Below are 24,837 nucleotides of genomic sequence, written 5' to 3'. Positions count from 1 at the left end.
TTTCTATGGTAATACAGGACTGCATTAGGTTGTTATGGCAACTGAACCTTTAAAAGCAATAGCATAAGACCAAAGCAAAAAAAAAAACAAAAAAAAAACCCAACTCACAGGAATGGAGCTTCATCACTGCTCTTCTCAATTTTATAAATCATTGCCAGCCCTCCTACCCCCCACGAAGATCAAATGAAGATTAAACTGGGTGTTACAATGACCGAAACTCTTCAGGAAGAAAACCATTTGGTTTCATGGCAACAGGTGTACAGAGCCTTCTTACCACTCTTTTAGAAACTGGGACTAGAAGTCCTGGTCCACAAGTAGAGTTCTTGTATAGTAGAGCAAAACAAATAAAAAAGTGATAACAATGACAGTAGGACTGATTGCTAGCTATGGCTCAGTGGGGTTAATAGCTGCACTATTCACCTTTTCAGAGGGGCAGGCCAAAATTACAGGGAATTAAATGCTGGGTTAGCTCCTCAATGCTACTCTGTAGATCATTATTTCCTTGGCAAGTTTTTTCTTATGATTAAATGCTGCTGCTAAGGAAATGTGGACAATTTCTTGATACAAATACTTGGTTCTATCTAGTTTTACAGAAATTACCTGTAATAAGTGACATTTTTACCTAATCTTGGATAGGTTTCAAGATAAGTGATCTTGACTAACTTGGGATATCTTCTTATTTCTGCCTTCTCCTATTCCTTTTTTTCTGGTCAGCATCCTGCATACTCCCAGCTTCCGGCCCCACATTTTTCTCACTTACCTACCAGCTACGTCCACTTCCTAGTATTATGCTTAAAAGAATTTTATGACTATGGAATGGAACTGAAAGAGTGCAAAGATTCTCTTCAAATTCTGATGAGGTGCCTCAAACCTGGAAGCCCAGCAGCACGTCCTTTTGCTGCTCTGCTTACGCACTTCAGCCTTCATGCACGTCAGACCTAGCTGAGGTCATTCAGCTCTTTTTACTTATGACCCCTACCAGGGATCTAGAGTTGAAAGATTACTCCTCAAACTATTCACTTCTTTTTTTAGACTATAAAAGAAGCTATAAGTTCAAAGCAGAAATATTCATGTAAATCAGGGAATACAGAAGCTTCTTTACTCACCTCCATCCCTGGAAAGGTGATGGAACAACTTGTTCTTGTCACTATCTCCAGGCATATCAAGGACATGGGGGTCATCAAGAGCAGTCAGCATGGTTTTATCAAGGGTAAATCATGTTTGACTAACCTCATAGCCTTCTATGAGGAAATTACTAGGTGGATAGATGATGGAAGAGCGGTAGATGTGGTTTATCTTGATTTCAGTAAAGCATTTGACACCGTCTCTCACAGCATCCTTGTAGATAAGTTGATCAAGTATGGGTTTGGTGATCAGGTAGTGAGGTGGATCAGGAACTGGTTGAAAGGAAGGAGTCAGAGAGTTGTAGTCAATGGGGCAGAATCTGGTTGGAGGTGTGTGACTAGTGGAGTCCCTCAGGGGTCGGTACTGGGACCGGTGTTGTTCAATATCTTCATCAACGACTTGGATGAGGGTATAGAGTGTACCCTCAGCAAGTTTGCTGATGACACTAAGCTGGGAGGAGTGGCTGACACACCAGAAGGCTGTGCTGCCATTCAGAGAGACTTAGACAGGCTGGAGAGTTGGGCAGAGAGAAACATGATGAAATTCAACAAGGGGAAGTGTAGAGTTTTGCATTTGGGGAAGAACAACACGATGTCCCAGTATAGGTTGGGGGCTGACCTGCTGGAGAGCAGTGTAGGTGAAAGAGACCTGGGGGTCCTGGTAGACAAGAGGATGACCATGAGCCAGCAATGTGCCCTTGTGGCCAAGAAGGCCAATGGCATCCTGGGGTGCATTAGAAAGGGTGTGGTTAGTAGGTCAAGAGAGGTTCTCCTCCCCCTCTATTCTGCATTGGTGAGGCCGCACCTGGAGTATTGTGTCCAGTTCTGGGCCCCTCAGTTCAAGAAGGACAGGGAAGTGCTTGAAAGAGTCCAGCACAGAGCTACTAAGATGATTAAGGGGGTGGAACATCTCCCTTATGAGGAAAGGCTGAGGGAGCTGGGTCTCTTTAGTTTGGAGAAAAGGAGACTGAGGGGTGACCTCATCAATGTTTTCAAATATGTAAGGGGTGAGTGTCAGGGAGATGGAGTTAGGCTTTTCTCAGTGGTGACCAGTGATAGGACAAGGGGTAATGTGTGTAAATTGGAGCACAGGAGGTTCAAGTTGAATATTCGAAAAAATTTGTTTACTGTAAGGGTGACAGAGCCCTGGAACAGGCTGCCCAGGGGGGTCGTGGAGTCTCCTTCACTGGAGACATTCAAAACCCGCCTGGACACGTTCCTATGCGAAGTGCTCTAGGTGGCCCTGCTCTGGCAGGGGGGGTTGGACTAGATGATCTTTCGAGGTCCCTTCCAACCCCTACGATTCTATGATTCTATGATTCTATGATATGTCAGCATCATTCTGTTCACTCCAGTGTTTGGTAAAGCTCATTCATATCAGCCAAGACGTGGTTTCTCAGGATTTTAGGACATCAGTGTAACAATATTCTTGCTCTTGTAGTACATTGATGATAACTTTCTGGTCCAGTTAGCTAAGAACCAGCAAGGGTAGGTGCACTGCTGGACATTGTATTAACCAATAAAGAAGGTCTGGTTGGGGACGTTAAAGTTTTAAACAGCTGTGGTGACAGCTGACCGTGACCTGGTGGAGTTTAGTGTTTTGCAAGAAAGAAGAAGGGCTGTAAGTACGACTACAATCTTGGATTTCCGCAGGGTTAATTTTGGATTCTTTAAGGATCTACTTGCAGGAATCCCATGGGCTAAGGCTCTGGAAGGGAACCCAAGAAACTTGGTCAGTTTTTAAATATCACTTCCTTCAAGCCCAAGATAGGTGCATTCCCTTGAGTGAAAAATTGGCTAGAGGTAGTAAGAGACCTGCATGGATCAACAAGGAACTTCTGAAGAAAGACTCATGGAAGAAGGGACTGGTCACTTGGAAGAACCAAAGGGTTGTTGTCAGAGAATGTAGGAAGGCAACAAGAAAGGCCAAAGCTCTCTTAGAACTCAAACTAGCAGAGGAAGTAAAAGGAAACAAAAGCCTTTTCAAATACATCAGTAGTAAAAGGAAGAATAGGGAAAACGTGGGCTCGCTGCTGAATAGGGTGGGAGCCCTGATACCAGAGGATGCAGAGAAGGCAGAGTTGCCAAATGCCTTCTTTGCTTCAGTCTTTACTTCAATGACCAACCCTTGTGAACTCCAGACCCTGGACATAAGAGAGAAAGCCTGGAGGAGGGAAGACTCACCACTGGGCAATGAAGGTTGGGTTAGAGATCAGCGATGTCAATTGAATATACACAAGTCCATGGGCCCTAATGGGATGTACCCAAGAGTGTTGAGAGAGCTGGCTGATGTTACCTACCCTCCTATTCTCTATCATTTTTGAAAGATCATGGCAAACAGAGGAGGTGCCTGAGGACTGGAGAAAAGCCAATGCCACTCCTGTATTCAGAAAGGGCAAGAAGGAAAATCCAGGCAATTCCAGACCAGTCAGCCTCAACTCCAGCCCTGGAAAAATGATGGAGTGGCTTATTCTGGAAGTCATCTCTAATCACATGGCAGAGAAGAAGGTTATCAGTAGTCAGCATGGATTTACCAAGGGGAAATGATGCTTGACTAATCTGACAACCTTCTATGATGTTGTGACTGAGTGGGTAGATGCAGGGAGACCAGTGGATGTAGTCTACCTTGACCTCAGCAAGGCTTTTGACACAGTCTCCCATAACATCCTTGTGAGCAAGGTCGGGAAATGCAGGATAGAAGAATCTGCAGTGAGACTGATTAAGAACTGGCTATGCAATAGAGCCCAAAGAGTGGTGATCAATGGTGCAGAATACATCTGAAGACCTGTGACTAATGGAGTCCGTCAAGGATCAGTGCTGGGTCCAGTCCTGTTCAACATCTTTATCAATGACCTTGATGATGAGACTGAGTGTCTTCTCAGCAACTTTGCTGATGACACAAATCTGGGAGGAGTGGCTGACACCCCAGAAGGCTGTGCTGCCATGCAAAGGGACCTAAACAGACTGGAGAGTTGGGCAGGGGAAAATGTAATGAATTAGAACAAGGGCAAGTGTAGAGTCTTGCATCTGGGTAAGAACAACCCCAGGTACCAGTATAGGCTGGGAACTGAGCTGTTAGAGATCAGTGAAGAGGAAAGGGACCTGGGATGTAAGGATGACCATGAGCCAGCAATGTGTCCTTGTGCCAAGAAGGCCAATGGCATCCTGGGGTGCATTAGAAGTGGAGTGGCTAGTAGGTAGAGAGAGGCTCTCCTCCTCCTCTACTCTGCCCTGGTGAGGCCACATCTGGAATACTGTGACCAGTCTGGGCCCTTCAGTTCCAGAAGGACCAGGAACTGCTTGAAAGAGTGCTGTGCAGAGCCTCCAAGATGATGAAAGGAGTGGAAAATCTCCCTTGTGAGGAAAGGCTGAGGGAGCTGGGTCTCTTCAGCTTGGAGAAGAGGAGAATTAGGAGCAACCTCATTAATGTTCATAAATACATAAAGGGAGAGAGCCAGGAGGATGGTGCCAGGCTCTTCTCAATGCTAAGAAAAGAGGAAACAGATATAAGCTTAAGTATAGGAGGTTCCACATAAACACAAGGAAAAATTACTTTACTGTGAGGGTGATGGAGCACTGGGACAGGCTGACCGGGCAGGTTTTGGAGTCTCCTACTTTGGAGACATTCAAAACCTACCTGGATGAATTCCTTCATGACCTCCTCTAGGTGACCCTGCTCTGACAGGGGGGCTGGACTTGATGACCTTTCGAGGTCCCTTCCAAGTCCTAACTTTCTGTGATTCCGTGATTTCTTAGTCATCTGGGAAAGTGCCTGAATCTCCAAATACTGTAAAAATTGGTGCCAATATGACTCTGAAGCAAGCTGGCAAAAAGCCTGCAGACAGCCCTACAGAATGCCACTTGGCACCTGAAATAATCATATCCTGAAGCATACAGGAAGAAATATTATTACTGTCTATTAAACACAGCATATGCAGGAAGACACGGTAATGCCATGAATTAATGAAGTCAGGGGATCCTGAGCCAGTTTCAGGGGTGATGTGCATTTCAGTTAGTTGCTGTGAGCATAAACTGGCAGACATATTGTGTGGATGAAAGAAAAGTGGTAGCATCAAGTCAGCCAAGGACAACTTTGTAGGAGAAAGCATGATGGCTCACTTCACTGCAGGGCTTCATTCATGTTCAAAGTTCTGTGTCTCAGAAGGGCAGAAGCAGGAAGCATGTGCTAGGTCCTCATAATTGGGATGGTTCACAGTCTGGCCTATTTGTCAATAGCACTACTGAACATTTAACACCTTATTTTCCATATACTTCCACCTCTGTTCTGATCAGACAAATTGTCCTGGTGTGTTAGAATAGGACATATTTGACAGCTGCTCCTGTCCCTAAGCAGACAGAAAAAAACCCCACATCCCCAAACACAGTCTTAAGTAGCTTCAGGGTTTCACTTAGTTGTGCCAGTATTTAATGGCTCTCAAGAAGCTCTTCTGCTTTAATGTTCAGTGCCAGCTCCAGAATGAATCCCAGAACCACAAGGACCAGCAGCAGTTGACTCAGGGCTCATCTTGCACCCAAACAAGAACAACATCAGCTTAGATCTTAAGATATTTTTAAGCATTCAGGCAGTGCAAAGGAAACCTACATTGCCATATATCTTCAACAGAAAATGTCAGTTGTCCATCTCTATTACTGACATGAACTTGCTCACCATTTGCTGCAGCTATGAATTTTGCACTTCAGGTACAAATTCCCTTCAGGACCAGCCCTTGTGCAATGGAGGGTGTTACAGACCACCATACTTTACACTTTAGCCCAAACTATGAATCCCACTGCGACTAAATGCAAGAAATAAAATAAAAACACAGAAAAGATATGGAAACTCTTGTTCCTGAATTTTACTGTAAGTTTATCAATCGTCTCTTGGTATGTGTGTGGAAGGGCTAGGACAAATATATTAATTTTAGCAGCATTTCAAAGCACAGAAATGACACTGTAAAGAAAAGGCCAGTAGGAGAAAAGATCCTTCACTTAATTTAACTACTTGGCCTATGATGCATGTAAGCTAGAAATCACTGTAAAGACCATGGAGTAGAGCAAGCTTCAGATTTAAGCAAAATAAAGACACCTGGGAGGTGCAGAGTGAGGCAGACCATTACAGACATACTTACTCCTTTCTTTTAGCTTGGGGGTTAAAGTAATAAATTCAAACACCCTTCATTCTCTAGATTGCTTGAAGAAAAGAAAACCTGTGAATTTTCTACTATTTCCACAAAATCGAACTATTGACTTCATTTACATGCCTGACTTTTAGTTCATGTAGCTGTCCACAGTTCTCGCCCATAGTACACAGCTAGTACACTTATTTAATAAATTGGTTTAATTTTGTACACTCTGTTCCCTTTTCCCTGGTTGTGCAGAGAGCAGTACCATGCACTCATTCTGATGATGGGACCTCATCATTCTGATGCTGTTGACCTCTTGGCAATACATTCTACCTTCCATCTTGAGCATGTGAGTCACATATTCCCCATGCCACTTTACCCTATGCAAACCCATGAGCTGCCAAGGACAGTATTACAGACATGATTTGCAATATGAAAACAAAAAGGTGGAACCTCAGATGAGAGCTTTGTAATTGGAAATGAGGCCTCAGGTCCTTAAAAATACAGATTACTAATGCAGCAAGAGGTAGGCTCAGGGAAAACGCCTGGTTCAGAAAGGGAGAAAACAGAATATCAAGTTATTTCAATGCATGTCACAGAGAACTGTGAGAAGCATATGTGCTTGATAGATTGCATGTGATTAGAATGAGGGCCCTAGGCATGGAAACCTGTCTATTAAATATAATTCTTTCTTTAGTCCTAGTTATATAACTATCAAACCTTACAGTGGACTCCATTTGTTAGGTGAATGACCCATGTATCTCATCTGCTTGGCTTTTTCACATATGCAGAGGTGAATCATCATTATACATTATTGGAATGATGGACAGTGTGCCACTCCCTCCAAATTCACTGCCTGCTCATGCAGTTGCTCTGCTCTACTATCACCTAGGGAACACAGAGTAAGTGACCAGAGGGATGAATACATGGACTTAGTTTGTGTGCACCACCCAATAAGACTGGCTGATATTACAGTCTGGGTTGTGTTGTTTTTTTTTTAATAGCCCTCTAAAAAAACATATAATAAACAAGTTGCTGAGGCAGTGGTACTAAATGTATAAGAGAGAGGGCATGTCTCTAGTTGCATGAGAAGGTAAACAGATTGCAGGAGAAAATTTAGAACATTTAATCAGTGGACAGCAGATACTGACTGACTTCCTCTTTTTAGTTGGGATGGCGAGGTTATTGTCATTTTCCTCCTGAGTTTGTTCCCACTCACTGTTCTCATAGGTTTTCACTGCAGTGCAGACTACTAGCACCCTGTTCCCAGAAATGCACTCTTCCACTGCCAAGAAAAAAAAAAAAACAACACAAAGCAAAAATGTTCTTTCTCCCCATGGCTACCCTCTGGGAGATGGATTTTCGAGCTTTTGGAAAGTCACAGCTTCTGCTAGTTAAGGGAGGTGGGGATATGCACTTTGCCCTTCTGATGGTGTATTCTGCTCAGATTTCTCTCAATAAATATTTGCGAGGCAATTCAAAAAGGTCTATTCTCCTCAGATGGAGTATTTGAGATTAATAGAATTAAAATCTCTTTAAACCTTTGAGAAAGAGCTCAGAGGAAAGAAACTGGTTTTCCACTTTAACGCTGTGTGAGTCATACAATGTTTAGTTTGGACTTTTGATACATCATGGCATCTAAGCCAGAGAGACAGATGTAGAATAGAGTGGCAGAGTAACAAAGACTGGAGAAAAATAACACAGGGAAAGCACTAATTTCACATTGAGAAGGTAGAAAAATGTCCTCAAAATTTCATTTCTGCTGACAACATTTTATTACTCCTAGTATTTGATGGGCTTTTTTTATGAAATGTCCAGTTGTGGAAACAAAAGATGACAAAAGAATATCAGCTTCCAGTTGTAATTAAAACAAACATTCCTTGGCCCCATGGAAATAAGCTTGAGAACATGACCAATGGGTATCCTATAGAAATCAAAATAGAAAAGTAAAGAACCTAAATCTTTTATTTGCTTTCAACTTGTTTTAGAATTTCCCCCTCTATGAGTCACACCCAGTTTCTATGTACTGTTGGCCTTTCACCTCTAAAAATTTATACCTAGTGACAGAAACAGATAAAGAGCCATTCAGCTAAAAAGGAACTACAGATGTTTCAGAAACTGCAGCCATTCTATTTTGGCAGCAATTCATAACCAGAATTTTCTGATTATGTCCCTTGTCACATTAAAACCCATAAACTAGAATGCGCACATGCTGATCCGTATAATAAACTCCCTCCTCTGGAGCTCATTTACTGAGATCAACTTTCTTACCTACTGCCTCCTCAATAAAGGAATACCATGGCAAAGCAAACTGCAATTAAGGGGGGAAAAAATATATGGGAAAAAAGAACTTCCAGCCAGCCAGCTTATCCAGAAGAGGCTGTGCAGAGGCAGAAGTGGTTTCCCTTAGACTCATCAGTAAGTCCCATCTCTTTGCTTGATCTCCTAATTAAAATCAACAACATTAACCTCCAATCACAGTTAAAAACTTGGCTATTTTTTGAACATCCTACATCTTTATTTTCTTTGGCTCTTTCCCAAGATAAACTGTAATTCACTGTTCACTCCTGCAGTTTCACATACAGGTGATAACAGCAGCATTGTGAGGCAGAAGAACAAGACACACCCCAACATTTCTCTCAGCTATAGCTAACAAATAGGATTCTTAATTAAGGAAGCTTCAAAGCTTCTGCAGCAGAAAAGAAGAAAACACCATGATATACAATCAGGAATAGAAAATCTTAAGCAGATAGGAGTCTCCACAGGGACCTATTCAAGCAGAAAATTTATTTAATTTGTGAAATAACCCTATGATGAGCTATGTACTGTAGTCTAACCATTAAACACTTTTATAGAAGTCTTTCACAAACTAACAGATGTTCCTTTTATGATCAAAGACAAGTATCATTCGGCCTTTTTAGACACCCATAAAAATTCAGATAATCTCAAGCTATTTTAATAGCTGCCTGACAATTTTATTAATGCACTCTGCTACAATGGGATCCTGGTTTTTTTTCACAAAAAGACTGACTCATATCATGGATTTTTACACACAGTAACTAAGGTGCATGTTGCTAATGCCTTCCTCTTGATTAGTAAGAAAAGAAAACCTATTGTACTGACCAGAAGGAACAGAAAGATCTCTGTGGGATTTAACACAAACAGTGTGTCAGCCTGCAGAGATCCTGACTCAAGATTACCTGTAGAAGCTTTAATGATTTACTCAGTGTAAACTGACAGACTGAACTACAGAACCTGCCCAGAATCAATTCTGTGGCTGAAATCCTGGCTCCAGCCATAGGTGACAGTAAATTTTAAATTTTAATCTTGGCAACAAGAGAGTATTTTACATCATCATCAAAAGAGCATACCTATAAAAAATACAATCTTTATAGAAGAAGAGCCTAGGTCTATGACAGGTGTAGTTTATTAAAACGAGGTTTCACTGATAGAGCCAAATTCAGAGAAATTTATACAGCACCTGCCGACTCTGCCTAACTCTCACTGATGCCATCAGTGTCTCACTTTCTGGCACACTAAATATACACACAACTGAAAAGTTATGTGTGCATTTGATAATACAACCTTATGCATAATGGTTCTTGTAAGAATATAATTACTAAACCACCTACATAAGATGCTGAATTTTGTGACAGTTGTGATTTTTTCTTTGTTTGCTTGCTGCAAAGAAGAAGCTGCAAAATAGCATGAACCTAGCTTGTTACCTCAGGAGTCCTGCAGAGCAATATGCCAAAGCACCCACATATAGAGTGTTTGCAAATTTTAAGTTTGGGATTGACTATGTGCCAATCTCTCTTCAGCTGTGGGCACTTGATCCTGCACCAAAATCACCGTTGACCTTTTCTGATATTTATGATGTCGGTATGGATTTTTATCATTGTTTGATCTCCTGATACAAAGCAAACAGCTTCTATAGCATGTTTTTATTCATGCAAAGTATGAATAATATGGTAATCTCAGTCTTCCTGGTAAGCTTGTCATTTCTCCTTCTTTGATGCTTGGTTAATGGAGGTAGGTGATTCTGCCTTTATTGCCTTCATCAGCTTTCCAGGGAAGACTTACACAGATGAACGCTAATTGTAGCTTATATTCTCTGGATGGATTAATCTTCAAGTACAGTTATTTGAAATATACTATCTATGTACTACCCAGTCTCTATGGCTTTAAAATACTGAAAAATACAGGAGGGTCTGAGAGAATTGGGATTGATTGATTTAGAGAAGAGGAGGCTGAAGCTCCACAACTACTTGAAAGGAGGTTGTAGTGAGGTGAGTGTTGGACTCTTTTCTCAAGTAAATAATGACAGAACAAGAGGAAATGGCCTCAAATTATACAGGGGGAGGAGCCTGATAGATATTATGAAGAATTTCTTTACTGAAAGAATAGTCAGGCACTGGAATCATCTGTTCAGGGAGGTGTTGGAATCACCATGCCTGGAGGTATTCAAAAACTTTGTAGATGAGGCACGTCAGGACATGCTATAGTGGGATGGTGATTTCTTTTTCTTTTTTTTTTCTGAGTTGATGGCTGGACACTGTGATCTTAGAAGTCTTTTCCAACTGTGATAGTTCTGTTATTCTGTAATTCTGTGAAATTCACCATTATCAGCTAGCTGGTTGGTGACACTAACATGTAGTGCGACATCACTGTTCAATATAGCCTCAGTGTTACAACATGTATTTACAAATAACATAATGCCTTTACAGGTGGCATTCAACTTGACACAGATTCCCTTAGCACTGATCTCTACAGGTATTATTCAGGTCTAATTTGTGGGTCTCAGCTCTGACTCCCACATAGCAATAGGCTAAAGGAACCAGGAGGGCACCAGAATTGTCACTTGGCACCAGGTAAAGAACAAAGTACCCAACTCTTTCTGTGTATTTGTAGAGCACCCAGCACAAAGAGGCTGTGATCCTGACTGGAACTGTAACCTGGAACACAAATAATTATGATGACTGTTACAGTCAGGTCCCAAGTACCAGTTACAATGAATGCTCTCAAGAATCCACATTTAACAAGCAGTTAAAGTAAAAAAAGTTTGAAAAAAGAATCCACATTTCAATCCTAAGTGTTTGGGTGTGCAAGACTAAGAACAATTAGCTGATGTGGCTTTTAAAAAGACCTTTAAGTCTGATGGCAGAGAGAATAGCTTTGGACTGGTTCTTTTCTCAGAAGAATTCACACAATTGCTATGATAAAAGTATATTGGTTACACTAATCCTTGCTGTCTGAAACAGTTTGCTGCACTTCAGCCAAGAACGCATATGATTTACAGTCCCACTCTTCTGCCCTGAGGCAAGATGCTTGCTCAAGTTTAGAACTGTCAAAATCCATTGAAAGATGAATAGAAAACATAATACGTGTCAACTAAGTCAGAGAAAACACGCATGACAGGTTATCTTCACCAGATTGGCTCTGGACTCACACCTTTGAAGTCAATATTTTGGAGGTATATATATATCTGTCCTAGAAAAAGAGACTGCTTACCTTTGGGAGAGCAAGAGAGAATAAGACTAAAGTAGGAATGCTCAAATCCCAGTAGAAAAGATGGATCTAACTCTTGGAATTTAAGTTACTGGCTCCCAAAGACATATTTATGCATAGAGGCTGAAGCTTGCATATAAAAGGAATAATAAATATACAATCTACAGTAACTGTTAAGAGTGATGTTTAAATGTTGCATTGCTTGAGAGACACTGTTTCAGGGTACCAAAGAGAGGTGTGAATTTCTAGCAAAGCCTAAGGTTGCCACTTCAAAGAAGAGATTTTCAAATAAAATCATGTATGTACGGCCTTCATTTGTGCACTCAGTTACAGAATAGTTGGATCATTTATTGTAAGGGCGTATGCAAAGAGCTTATCAGAAAAGGCCAGAAGAGCAATAATTTACAAAGGAATCCTATTCCCTTTTTTCTACCTACAGAGTGAATGTAATAATAGCTTTACCATGTAAAATATTAAACTTCCATGTAAGAGTCTGATCTTTTCAGCAACTCTTTAGATGACAGGGAGAAGAACCTTTGCAGAACAAGGATACTGGGTATTGCAGGTGCAATTTCAACCATATTGTGGGGCTTCCTACACAACAAATTGGACCTGGTTAAATTACAAGACAATCTTGAATCTGAGTTTCTTCCAGGTGTGGTGTTCTACAAAAAAAAAAAAAAAAAAAGGGAATCTGAGATACTAGTCTCCCTTTGTCACTATTTTTATTGGCAATACAAGTCTTTCTGGGAACAGAAAGAATCACAGACTGTAGGACCTTCTCTGTCTGTGTGGCTGTGTTGGACTAACTTATCAGTTATCCTCCAGCAATCAGCAGAAGGCGGCTGTTGCCTTTCCTGCACTGATGTGAAAAATTCTTCTATTTGCTGAAACAATATTCTGGTTCAAGCAGGTTTGTAATGACTACATCTAGCCAACAACTGGGTGTTTGAACATTGCTAGAAGGAAAGTCTGTGGTTCTAAAACTGCTCTTTTAAGCTGAGGTGGAGTATAGTGTCAGGTTCCTTCAGAGACCAGAACTTCCCTTCATAGGAATTTTATTTCTCTTCTGTTTGAAGTAATACTTCAACAAACACACTAGATTGTCCCTCAAAAAACTTCATAAACCTTAAACTGAGAAACAGAAAGGGGCTTAAAACAGTTTTTAAATAGATCTTTTAGAGGAATATTTGGGCTAAGGACATGAGACATCCTTTGAACCTTTTGTAATGCTGGCATTTCACCAAATAATAAGACACTGAGGACCAACTGAGAATTATCGTATTATTTAAACCAATTTTTACAAAGCAGTAAAAGAGCAAGAGTATCTTTCAACTTAAACTTGCTTTCCAGGCTCCCAGTTCCACTGAGTCTTTGCCTAATGGGACAGTACTCTCTGATACAGGCTGAAGAACAAGCTTGCACACAGGAACTTTAATTTCCCTCTGCTCCCCACCCTTCATGATCACTATTTTGAGCAATGGTCTATGGGACTGTCCCATTGGTTCTTTCTTTGTGCATGACCATCTGGAAGATGAGCAGACGTACACTGACCAATTGATTATGAAAAATAAAATAAAACAAAACAAAAAAAAAATTAAATAAAATTAAAAAAAAAAAGTGGGGAAGTAGGTGATCAGCTGGGATTAAAAAGACAGACCAGATAACTTACAAAATCATACATTTGGGAGTTGTGATAAGTGTGAGGACTGGCAGTAGCATAGGAATTCTGTGTCTATGTGTAAGTTAGAGCTTTTCACAGCTTTAATCAGCTAAACAACCTTGCCTAGCTGTCTGGAGACTGACTTGCATCCACTTTTTTACTATCAATTATTATCCTTCTCCATGTTTCCATATTTTCTCTATTTTTTTTTTGGTCCTAGGCCTGCCTCTGTTACATGTTTCTTTCTTTACAAGAAGTCTTCCCGCTTCGTTTCTTTCCTTGGTAAAAAGCAAGGGACCTCCATTGAACCTGTGGCAGAAAATGTAAGCAAGGAGAATATTCCCCTCATTGTCTCGACTCAGATTTTGCTCTCTGTTTTGCACTCTATGCCAAAATTTGATTTCTATGCATTTCTTTGCCTGCTACATCATGCTAATACACCACATTCAGTAAAATATTACTATTAATGGGACAGCAGCACACAATGAGACAGTAGAATAGAACAGCATTATTCCCTATGCATACATTCATGTTTGTCAAGGTATATGTTTATATGCAACTCAGGATTTGGTGAGGAGGTACAAACAATACCTGGAGAAGAAGAAAAACTTTATATTCTGTAGTGAACCAAGTGTGTGAATAGTTAAGTAAGAAGATGATTACTTCTAGCCTGCTAAAGGGAGAAATAAAATGCACCAAGAACTAAGTACTAGAACCCAGTTCTTCACCATAGAGCTGAAGATAAGATCTCCTGCCCATTCACTGGGTACTGAGAAAGGCAAAAAGGCCTTGTGGATTTCAGCATGGGGTAAGTACAGTCAATGTGCTCTTTTTTCCTTTCTTCTTTTTAAGAGGGTTGTTTATTTTGCCTGCTGTAAATAAATAGTCCAATTTCTTTAGGCTGATTTTGCTTGAGATTAAGAGAGCTGATGATATGAATCAAGGCTATACTTTTATAGGGTTGTAAAGTATCCAGGACACTGGAATGCCTCTGTCCTTACCAGCATTCCAATATATATGTTCTGAGGGAAAGAGGAGAACAATAGGGCCTGGCTCTGACTCAGAAAAGTTGGCAACACTGGCGACTCAGAGAATTAAAAGGTTTTAGCATTGTGCTCACCAGGAAAGTGTTCTGGCTTGTGAAAATGTAGTGGGGACATCTTTTGTGATCCTTGCTTTACACGGCTACTCTGTAAGTGTCTTTTCTTGGTCAAACTATCAAGGAGTTTTTAAAAGGAGATAGGTAGATAAAACTATTTTAGGTGGATGTTTCAAATTCAGAGCCCTTAACCAACTCATTAAGAGGAGCAAGCAGTAACTCATTTCTATTCACGTGTATAAATCTGCCCCCTTCACCCTCCTCTCTGGTCCAAGCATGATCCTAACTTCATTAATTTTCAGTGGCAACCTGGAAAAGTTATACTGAATGTAATAATCCGGATTTATTAATAGAAGTAAAATAAACCAAGTTTTTCTAAGTGTTGAATACCAACAAGAGTTTGAACAGTATGCCACTATAGCATCCTCATAATTCTTTATAGTCTATTGCATTGTAAAGCTCTCACCTGTCCCAAATACTTCGACCAATCAAATACATAGACCCATATAAAATCAGTGTTCTCAATCATTCTATGTGGAACATTGTTGAGGACAGACCTCACAAATAGAACATTTCTATTCAAACACCAAAGACTGAAAAGAGTGAAAACATTTAACAGTATCACAGATAGCTCTTTTAGCCCGGTTGTGCTGTTTCCTTTACCATTCTCCCTTCCCCACAAAACGACGATAAAAATCATTAGAATACCTTTGAACTTGTGAAAGACAGCCCATAGCTCAGCAATGTCCGTGGCAAATGTTATATCCGTGTCGAGGACAATGACCCGCTCAAGATTGGAAGGCAGAGTCTTAGTCAGGACCAACTTCATCAGCCCGTAAATCCCAGAGTAGTGTTTGTTGGGGATCCAAGACACTTCCGACTGTCAGGAAATGGGAAGTGGGAAAGAGGAAGAAAAATAATCTTCATTAGAGAGAGAAACTCCTCCTGACATTAGTTTCTATTAATAGTAGAGGATCTATGAGTAAGAGTGATACATCATAAAATGCCAGGTGGAAACAGTCATCTAAAGTCCTGGTTGGAAATTAATGCAATAGAGTTTCTGAAAGCTTAAAAAAACCTCAAAAGTTCTTTGAGGCAACAGCTTTACACAATATAGTTGAAGTTAGTTGAGCCCTTCCAACCTTTTACAATCCCTTCTGAGATGTCCATGTATCCTGATAAAGTAGAAATCTATTTTTAATCAAAAAATTCAGATGTATTGTACACTGTTTCCATTTTCAAACAAAACCGAAACTTCTGTGTTTCCCATTCCCTGAATCTTCTGACTTTGAAGAAGAAGTAACAGACATAATTTTATCCTTTCATTTCTTAGAGATTTGGAGGTCAGAATTTCAAAATGCAAGTCATTTGGGAAAATAGGACAGAGCACTCCAAAAAATTTGTTTCTTACAAACTTAACTTTTCCTTAAAACTTATACCTGTAATTTATAACTACTGAAATCACACAGATGTGTTCTAAAGTAGCAGAAGTGAAAGAACACTTGTGGTCACATATTTTGTTTGTTGTATTTTGAAGAGGCAAACCCAAGCATTTACATTTCTTCAGTAATTGCTAAACAAAACTTTTCTACAGCTTCTAAAATAAGCTGGGTGACTAAACTCAATATTTCATTGCGCTACTGGCCCTAGGACATTCCATGATCTACATGACTTTTCTTTCTGTGACACTCAGATTTTCAAATATCCAAAGTGACTGCTGGAAGTGAGATAAAGAAGTTTCTGAAATGTCTCTATTGCCCTCTCTGAAACTCTTCTTGTTCAGTGTTTTAAAGGGCATGCACTACAATTCCCAGATTTTAAGTTTCCTCATAAGTCATGCTCCCATTAACTCCAATTAGTATTTTCTCTATAGGGGATCCGAGTGAGGCAGATTTAAGGATTTCTGCTGGCATGTTAAACTTCAGAAACAGTAGGCAGAAACTATGTGCATTCATAAAACTGAGAAGATCTATTCTGCTTTTTAATGGTCCCATATCTATTCACTGGTATTGTAAAGTTCATTATGTGAAATAACTTCGGCACAGAGAGCTCATTTCCCCCAAAAACCTTGAAGAAAACCTACCTGTATCAGAATGGGTTCCTAAACTTTTTATTTGGAAGTTGGAAGAATGGTTGAAGGAATGTTAATACAAGCTATTTCTCTTTGAATATAAAGTAATAAGGCCTCTGCTAATGTAAACTGACCTGCTATTTTCCCTTTAAAATGGTTCACAGCTTCTGTAGTCTCAGGGTTCCTGTATCAGGGCAGAGCTTTCACCCACTGCTAAGTTAATTTAAAAGACTAAGGGTACCAGAGCAAAGCTTTGCAGAGAAAGGCAAAACTTTAGGGGAAAGGCAGGAAAACCAGGTTATTTTAATATAAACCCAAAAAGACAGTGCAAATTTAAATGTCAAGTTGTTTTAGGGTTGATTTTGTTGTGTTTGATTTTGGGGCATTTTTTTGTTTGTTTGTTTTTAAAGTCACCTCCTCTTGCAACCCCTTTGTGTGTTCCCTGGTTTGTGCCTATAATTCATATGTAATCACTTGCATATACAATCAGACTGTCGTTGTCACCTATGCACATCTATGCATTTTTTACATGTGTTGTCCACAGAAGTTGCACTATAGAATGCCAGAAATAACAAAAGCAAGGATTACTAGCACTCTGCTATAAACAACTGTGAAAGAAATTAGAGGGAAGTAACACACAGCATGGTTTAATTTACAAGTTTTAAGAGCCATCATTCTTATTCAGTCTTTCTTGCTTCCTCTCTATAATTTGTATGGTGCTTAGAAGAGAAATCTAGGTTCTGTCTCCCAGTTACATGCCAATATTAAGTCTCTAATTATATAAAAAATGAACCTCAGTGTGACAGTTTCAATCCAAAGTCTCAAAGCTCCTGTTATTTGTGGTCCTAGCTTTCTCACATGGTGGCCCTAGCAAGGGACTATCACACTGAGGTGTCAGCAGAGCAGTATTTACCCTGTTTCCCCAAACCCTGCATATCATTCTGAACCTGTCACTTCATGTCCTTGTGCTAGACCAGCCTGAGAGATCAGATCTAGAGTCATACTGACATGGTAAAAAAGTTAAAAGTAATCTTACAGTCTTGATATTGCTTTTATTATTACCCATCCCTACATTTTGGATGGCATGTCATTCATTTAATTAGTTGCAAGTCAGTGTTTCTCCAGAATAGCTCCTAATAAGTTTATACAAATAAGCCTAATATGACAGGGGTTCAGGTGTCGGAGGAATAGCCTAAGACAGTCAGGGAGGGTAAAAGGTGGCTAGAAAATTAAGTTAGCATCAATGAGCCATTGCCTTCTTTGCTCCCAAGATTCTCAATTTCTAATGCCCCTGCCATGTTACTGCAGGGAGGAAATCCTTGCCTGGCTGTTCCTTCTGATCTGGCACACAGAAGGCAAAATCCTCCCATCCTGACATTTCATGTCTGGAAGGACTGCAACTGAAAATTAAAGAAGCCCCTGTTCCAAATGGTCCATCACAGCTGGCTAGCATGTGTTTGATCTGAGTGTAAGTTGAAGCTTCTCCTGTCAATCAGTTCAATAAATCTGAAGTTTTCTCCCCTTTAATACAGAGCTGACTAAACATGGGTCTTAATTAGTCCCCAGCACATTTTCTTCATGGCTTTGCTGTTCATGAATAATGTAACCATTCCAAATTCATACCAAGGAAAAAAACTCTTTGTGCTACACAACAGCACTGTGAAGGCTTCCTATCTCTGGGTAGTATATACAAGAATACTGTGGTTGAATAGGTTCTCAGTAGTTAAGAAGCACCAGTTTGAGATAATTAAGGCAGCTTAAGCACAAACTCTTCCAAAATTTTGCAATCTCCAAGCTGTCCACTTTGATATAACTGGTAGTATTTAGCCATTTCATTCACCTAAATATTGTCTAAATATTTTCTGTAAGGCTTAATACATTTTTTTTCCTCTAGCGTAGTTAAAGTGGCCCATAAAATGAAATGTCTGTGAATCATTTGCTCATTTGCTTTACAAGCTAGATCAGAGTTGTCTTAAGAGAACAAATATTCCTAGAAGATATGGCAGGAATATAAAAAAGCAGAGTTAGTAAAAGAGGAAAGTAAAAAAAAATACTGTGACATACTTTGCCATTTGTATAACTCTCTGTTCTGCAGAAATAGCACACATTGGATCTCTAGCTCTCAAGATCTGGATTTTTGTTCATGAGTGGAAAGTAAAGAATGGCATTCAGCTGGTGCTGACAGTGATTCTTTTAAGTAAGCTGAGTGCAATAATATCTTCTCACTGAAGATCTTCCACCAGAAGCATCTCTATTCTTTCCATAATTGAACACTGAGAATACATTATCTAAATTATCTGGTGCTTCTGACTATTAATATAGAAATTACATGGCCATGAGTCTGTGTGCTGTACACAGATGATCACTCTGGTTAATGCCAGAGAAGCAGGAGCAACAACCTGCATGTCCAGTGATGCTTTACCAGCAAGTTGTATTCCCTATGTTTTCCCTATGGGAAAAGCTGGCTAAAACACAGTAGCTGTGTACAGCCTAATTTAGCTTTCTCACAATTGCTACCAGTATATAAATGTTCATTAAATGTTCAATCATATAAACGCTCATTAGCGCCAGCAGAAGTACTCTTTTCATAGAAGATCACAGAATGGTTTGGGTTGGAATGGACCTTAAAAATCATCTACTTCTGATGCCCCTGCATGGGCAGGGACAAGAGAGAATTAGTCTAGCAGACATACAGCTTAAAATCAAGCCTCCCAGTTTCTATGACAGAGGGAGGGGAAACATTGGTTCCTTCTTTAGTTGTGAATGAATAGTATAGTGACTACATTGCCAAATATTTAGATATTTTTATTCTTAAAAATACTTGAGTCTGGCTGCCCACAGATTGAGATGAAAATGTGCAACTCTTCTACCAAGTCATCACAAATATACTCAGCCAGACTTTGACTCCTTTACTACACTTCTTTAGGGAATTGTATTGATTTTTTTTTTTTCCTTAAGCATGTTATTTTTTCCCCCACAAACAGGAGATGGGGAAATTTGCCCAGGCTTCCCACGTGAACACTGATTGCTCTTAGGATGTAAGGGAAATATGTACAAGGGCAGGTGTCTTGAGCCTCATTGAGGGGGATGAAGTCTTGCGGACCTAGCTGATAGCAAATTTGGAAAATACTGCTAACATAAACATAATGACAGCAGGAACAGTGATAAACAAGAAAGGACAAACAACTTATGGGTGTCTCCATCGAGTCAGATCTAAAGTCCATTTTGCTCAGTGGCTGACCTCTGATAGTGGATTGTTGCAAGTGCCTACTGAAACATAAAAAAAAAAAACAGGGAAATTCTACAGTGGTAACACCCTTATACACCCTTCTCTGGTACTTTGTGCCAAATTTTGTAGACAGAGGTGGTATTTTTATATTAACAGCTTTTGATACATTTTTCATCTGTGAATGGATTTTTTAACTCCTGTAAGTTTCCGGCAACCACGGCATCCTGCAGCAAAGAGTGCTAGAGCTGATCTACAACTCCTGTTCCTTTGGATCTGCCTATCTACCAATTTCACATTTTCTGTGACACAACTACCAGAACAGCAAACCCATTTCACTGAGCAGTCTTGGCTAATACAGAACCCTTCACTATACAAATAAAGTTAGGATCCTTTTTTCCCAGGTGTCCTATTCTGCATTTACTAACAGCTGCCCCCTGATCCTCATCAGGGTAAAGACAAAGAAAACAGCTCTTAAAAAGACAAATGTGAGAAGTAGGGTGCAGGGATGGGTGTCACTCATGAGCATAAGTGTGGAAAAGAAAGAGAACTTAAGGAGAAAAATGCACTTTGAAGTTACATGTCAAGGTGAGATGCAGTTTCATTTTTTCTAAGGTCTTATTAATTAAATTCAATTGTTATTACACTTTTGTTTAAACCTTATGCTCTTAATGGTCATCAGCCTTACAAGCTAAGGCAAGATTTTTGCAAATATCATTTTGCTGCACTCACTCTTCTTTTTGCTACATTACTAAGTTACAAAGAGAGAAGTATGGTGAAGCACAAGAAAAGATATAATGCATTTGCTGCCTTACCATAGCACTGGTTTATGCATACAGAGTTTGGAGCATAAAAGTAGTAGCAAGCACAGAAGCAGAGGAATTCTGACTGTACATGTTTCTCTCATTACTTACCATCTTCCCCTAAGTACTGAAGGTCAACAAAAAACTTACCAAACCTGCTTGCTATGTACTTCTTGATTTGGAAGGGGATATAAAATAGTACCATTAAACAGAGAACTCAAAGAACTAGTTAGACAGCTACATAAACCTGAGACTGTATTTCCCTTCCAAATGCAGCCTTTCCCAGTTAACTGGATTGGAATGTCTCCTTTCCAGAGGAAAATCTATTCTGACTTTTCTTGATTAAGTAGGTCACAGTCCATACAGCATCACAGAATCACAGAATGGTTGAGGTTGGAAGGGACCTCTGGAGGTCACCTGGTCCAAGCTCTCTGCTTAAACATGCCCACCTAGTGGAGGTTCTCCAGGACCATGTCAGATGACTTTTGAATATCTCCAAGGACAGAGGCTCCACAGTCTCCCTGGGCAATCAGCATGTGCTCGTGCTCAGGTACCTTCACAATAAAAAGTGGTTTTTGACGTTCAGAGGGAAACTCCTGTGTTTTAGTGCTTGTGCTCACTGCCCCTTTTCCTGTCACTGAGTACCTCTGAAAAGGGCCTGGCTCTGTCCTCTTTGCCTCCCTGCAGGTATTTATATATTGACGTGATCCCCACTGATCTCCATGTTGAACAGTCCCAATATTCTGAGCCCTTCCTCACGAGAATGATGCTCCAGTCCCAATACTTTGTCTAATAGAGCCAAAGTTACCTTTGTTGCAAGGACCCATTACTAGCTCATGTTTAGTCTGGTGTCCACCAAGACTCCCAGCTCCTCTTCTACCAAGCTGCTTTCCAGCTGTGCAGCCTCCAGCATGTACTGGTGCATGGGTTAGTTCCCATGTGCACTTCTGCGCACTTTGCACTTTTCCTTGTGGATCTTCTTGAGGTTGTCAGACCCTTTTGTCTGCTAAACAGCACCTTTTTCCATTTTATTAACAGAATTCCTCACTGTTCCAGAGACTATAGCACCATAGCCTGCCCTGATCTTAAAATATTTTTGAAAATTATTCGGGATCAGTGTGGTAAAATAAGAAGAGTTTGGCTGATGAAGGTTCCTCCTAATAGTAAGTTCTTAAACACTTTACATTGGAAAAGTGCAGCCTTGATACTGCATAGATTTTCTCACTATATTGATGGCATCTTACTAGGTACGCTTGGAAAAAAAAAAAACAGTCAAAATAATCCTCAGCTATGACAGAATACCCCATTCCCACTCCAAAAAAAGGACACCCTCCCTTTCTGCTCAGCTAACTTCGCAAAAGCACCAGGAAGGTCAGTATCTTGCCTGAAGGTCAGACTGGCTGGGTTGATGTACCAGGCTGAGAAACAGCAAGCCTGGAGGTAGAAGGTGTCCCTCTCAGGGTTGGGCTAATAAATGGGATCAAACAGACCCAAATTCCACCAAAACCCAAATTTAAAGGCTTCAGTATCCCTATGGTAGGAAAACATAGCAGCAAATAGTAAGAATCAGAAAACCTAAAAGGTTTGGGGCAAGCTGACAAGGCAGTCAGTCTGTAGGTAATTCTGCCTTCCTGGAGCTTCCATCTCAGGTTTTGCCTTAAAAAATATCTGGCATCTAGAATAAAAAGAAATCTGAATTAGGCTTTGTAATGAATGACTTGATGGAGACACAGATTTCCAGAAGTATTGAGCATCTACTCGTGTTAACCAAATTCAACACAGGCACCATCTTCCTGTAGATCTTATGAGTCAGGTGATAAACTAAGCTCAGGATCTTTAAAAAGTCAAACAAAGTAAAACAATAAAAAACCAAACCTCCAGGCCACAGCAACATAATAAAAGGTGTAGATTTTCACAAACTGTATCTGAATTGTGTCTGACACTTATGTGAAAACCAGTGTGATCTACACAGTGCAAGAATTTACATCTGGAAAGATTTCTGTGAAGGAAGACCATCCAAATTCTTTGGCAGCTGCTGGCTTCAGGCAGCCCTTACAAATAGCTCAGGCATGGGAAACAGCCCTGGAAATTCTGATGTGTGAATCAGTTAAAAATAAAAATAGATATTTCCTCAGATTGGATAAGTAACTTCCTAAGCACAATAGATAACTTGTTTTCACAGCTTTTTCATTACTTGTTTAATACTTTGCTGCTTCTATGAGCACTCTAAGTAGCAAGATAATTTATTTCTAAATCATGTGACCTTTACTTAAGACAAAACTAATGGAAATGGGGCTGTCATGTTGCTTCTAAACTGGAGGAAAATACTGTCACCATTTTAAGTACGATCATATTACTAAGATTGCTTTTTTTGCAAAACAATGCATAAAAACTGGGAGAAAACAAACAATATTGGATTGCTGGAAAAGGACAGGAACTTTTCTTGATGAAATGTTTTTCTTATTGCTGTTTATCAGTTCCATCCAGGGAGAACTTAATCCTGGTGTGAATTTTTGGCTATACCTGTTCTCACATTCACGAAAACTGAGTCACAATTCCAGCAGCACTGCCACAGATCAGGGTCAGCTTCAGGATAATCTTTCCCACTTCACATTGACCCTAAGTCCCAATGTCTAAGCTTTTTGCAGGGACATCTGACTGATCCCCTTTCTCACTCTCTTGCTTCCGGGAGAGTAATATCAGCATCCTATTGCTGAGAGTGGGTTACTGAATCATTGAGAAAGGAGGGTAATAGCAAGTTAAAATTAAACATATGTAATTTTCATGGCTGTTTTCAGCAGTGTATTTATTTTTTACAGATAATACTAAAAAAGTATTAAAAAAGAGAGAGAGAGAGAGAGAGAGAAATTGTGAGTGACCAAAGAGCCTGGGAAGTCCTCAGGACAAATGCCAAAAGAAATCTCTTTGCATGTCACCTTTAGAAAATCACTGCCTTTGCTCCATCCTTGTCGTACATCCAGCAAACAGTAACAGAAGAGCTTTATTTAAATGAAAACAGACTCTTCCTTACTGTTTGCTGGATAACTTGTAACATCAACCTTGAATTTATTTTTTTTCCTGAGTGATTTACAGATTTTGATTGTACAGACACCCCTCCCATAGCAAGTTCTTACCACTTATTTGAATGGTTGTCAAGGAAACAAGGAATCTAGCAAAGCTGAGGAACTTTTCTAGATTCAGAATTTTTGGTTCCTGTGTATTTAAAAAAAAAAAACCAAAACGCAGATTCAGAAACAACTGCAAGGAGATGGGAAGTTATACATTTTTTCTAGTATTATTTATTTCTGCTGGCCTTTGCTGCTGTTCTTGCTTGTCACAGAAGCACTGGTGACTTTAATAGAATTCTGCCTCATCACTTGCTTTATGAAAAGATGATATCTTCCACACATACATGCAACAAGTCTGGATATAAACAGGAGTGAGCAAAAAGGCTGAGATAGAAATGGATGATTATCTGAACCTCTGGGTCTTGGATAATGTAGAGCAAATGCAGAAACCGTGGAGCAAGCCACAACTGGAAAGCAAGATTAGATATTAAAAAGGCAGATCAAATAAAACATCCTAAATCAGCATCAGCACACAGCAAAGGAGAATAGCTGCAAATTAATTCTCTGTAGCACAGCCTGTAACACAGCACACAGTCTGACTGATGCCAATGCCTGTTTTTATTTTCTTCCTTTTTTTTCTTTCCACATCTCTCACCAATACACACATATACGGAAAGGGCAGACAAGTGGGAAAAGCCTGATTTAAGAATGCTTCTTCAAAACAACTTTGTTAATAACAAAATTAACAGAGGGCACACAGAGTTAAGACATGCTCCACATTTGGAACGAATGTGCTTCGTAAAGATGAAACTTCAGACTATTATACACAGTAAAATGGATGGTTTTTTGTCTCTGGTAACAAGACATTCCCCAGTATGCTTCATCAGAGAATATATGATCAAAAGGTAATTCAACTCTTTGGATCTTTGAGGGCTATCTTCTTCCTCTTAGGTTTTTACCTGGCATTATTCCAAAAGGTTTTCATTCCTTCTCCCTCTCCACCAAACTCAAGCAGACAATTTCCAGCTGACCCTGAGCCTTTTTCTTTACTCTTATTTGAGACATTCTTAATTTTCTCCACTGTTTCTTGCTATCTCCAAAATGCTCAATGCCCTCATTGTTTTTCTCTATTCATTTATTTGTGCAAGATGA

The 24,837-nt window shown here is 39.9% G+C and overlaps 1 protein-coding gene across 1 annotated transcript in view; it reads right to left on the bottom strand.

Moving 5' to 3' along the window:
- The window catches only part of LARGE1 (LARGE xylosyl- and glucuronyltransferase 1), a 289,565-nt gene that overhangs the window by 93,998 nt on the left and 170,730 nt on the right, over positions 1-24,837 (bottom strand). Inside the window, 1 exon segment of the mRNA XM_030450535.1 lies at positions 15,226-15,397. Coding sequence (XP_030306395.1) covers positions 15,226-15,397 — 172 coding nt within the window.

Source organism: Calypte anna, chromosome 1 (genome assembly GCF_003957555.1).
Source record: "Calypte anna isolate BGI_N300 chromosome 1, bCalAnn1_v1.p, whole genome shotgun sequence".
Taxonomy (NCBI): Eukaryota; Metazoa; Chordata; class Aves; order Apodiformes; family Trochilidae; genus Calypte; species Calypte anna.
This window is presented reverse-complemented; position numbering and strand designations above follow the sequence as displayed.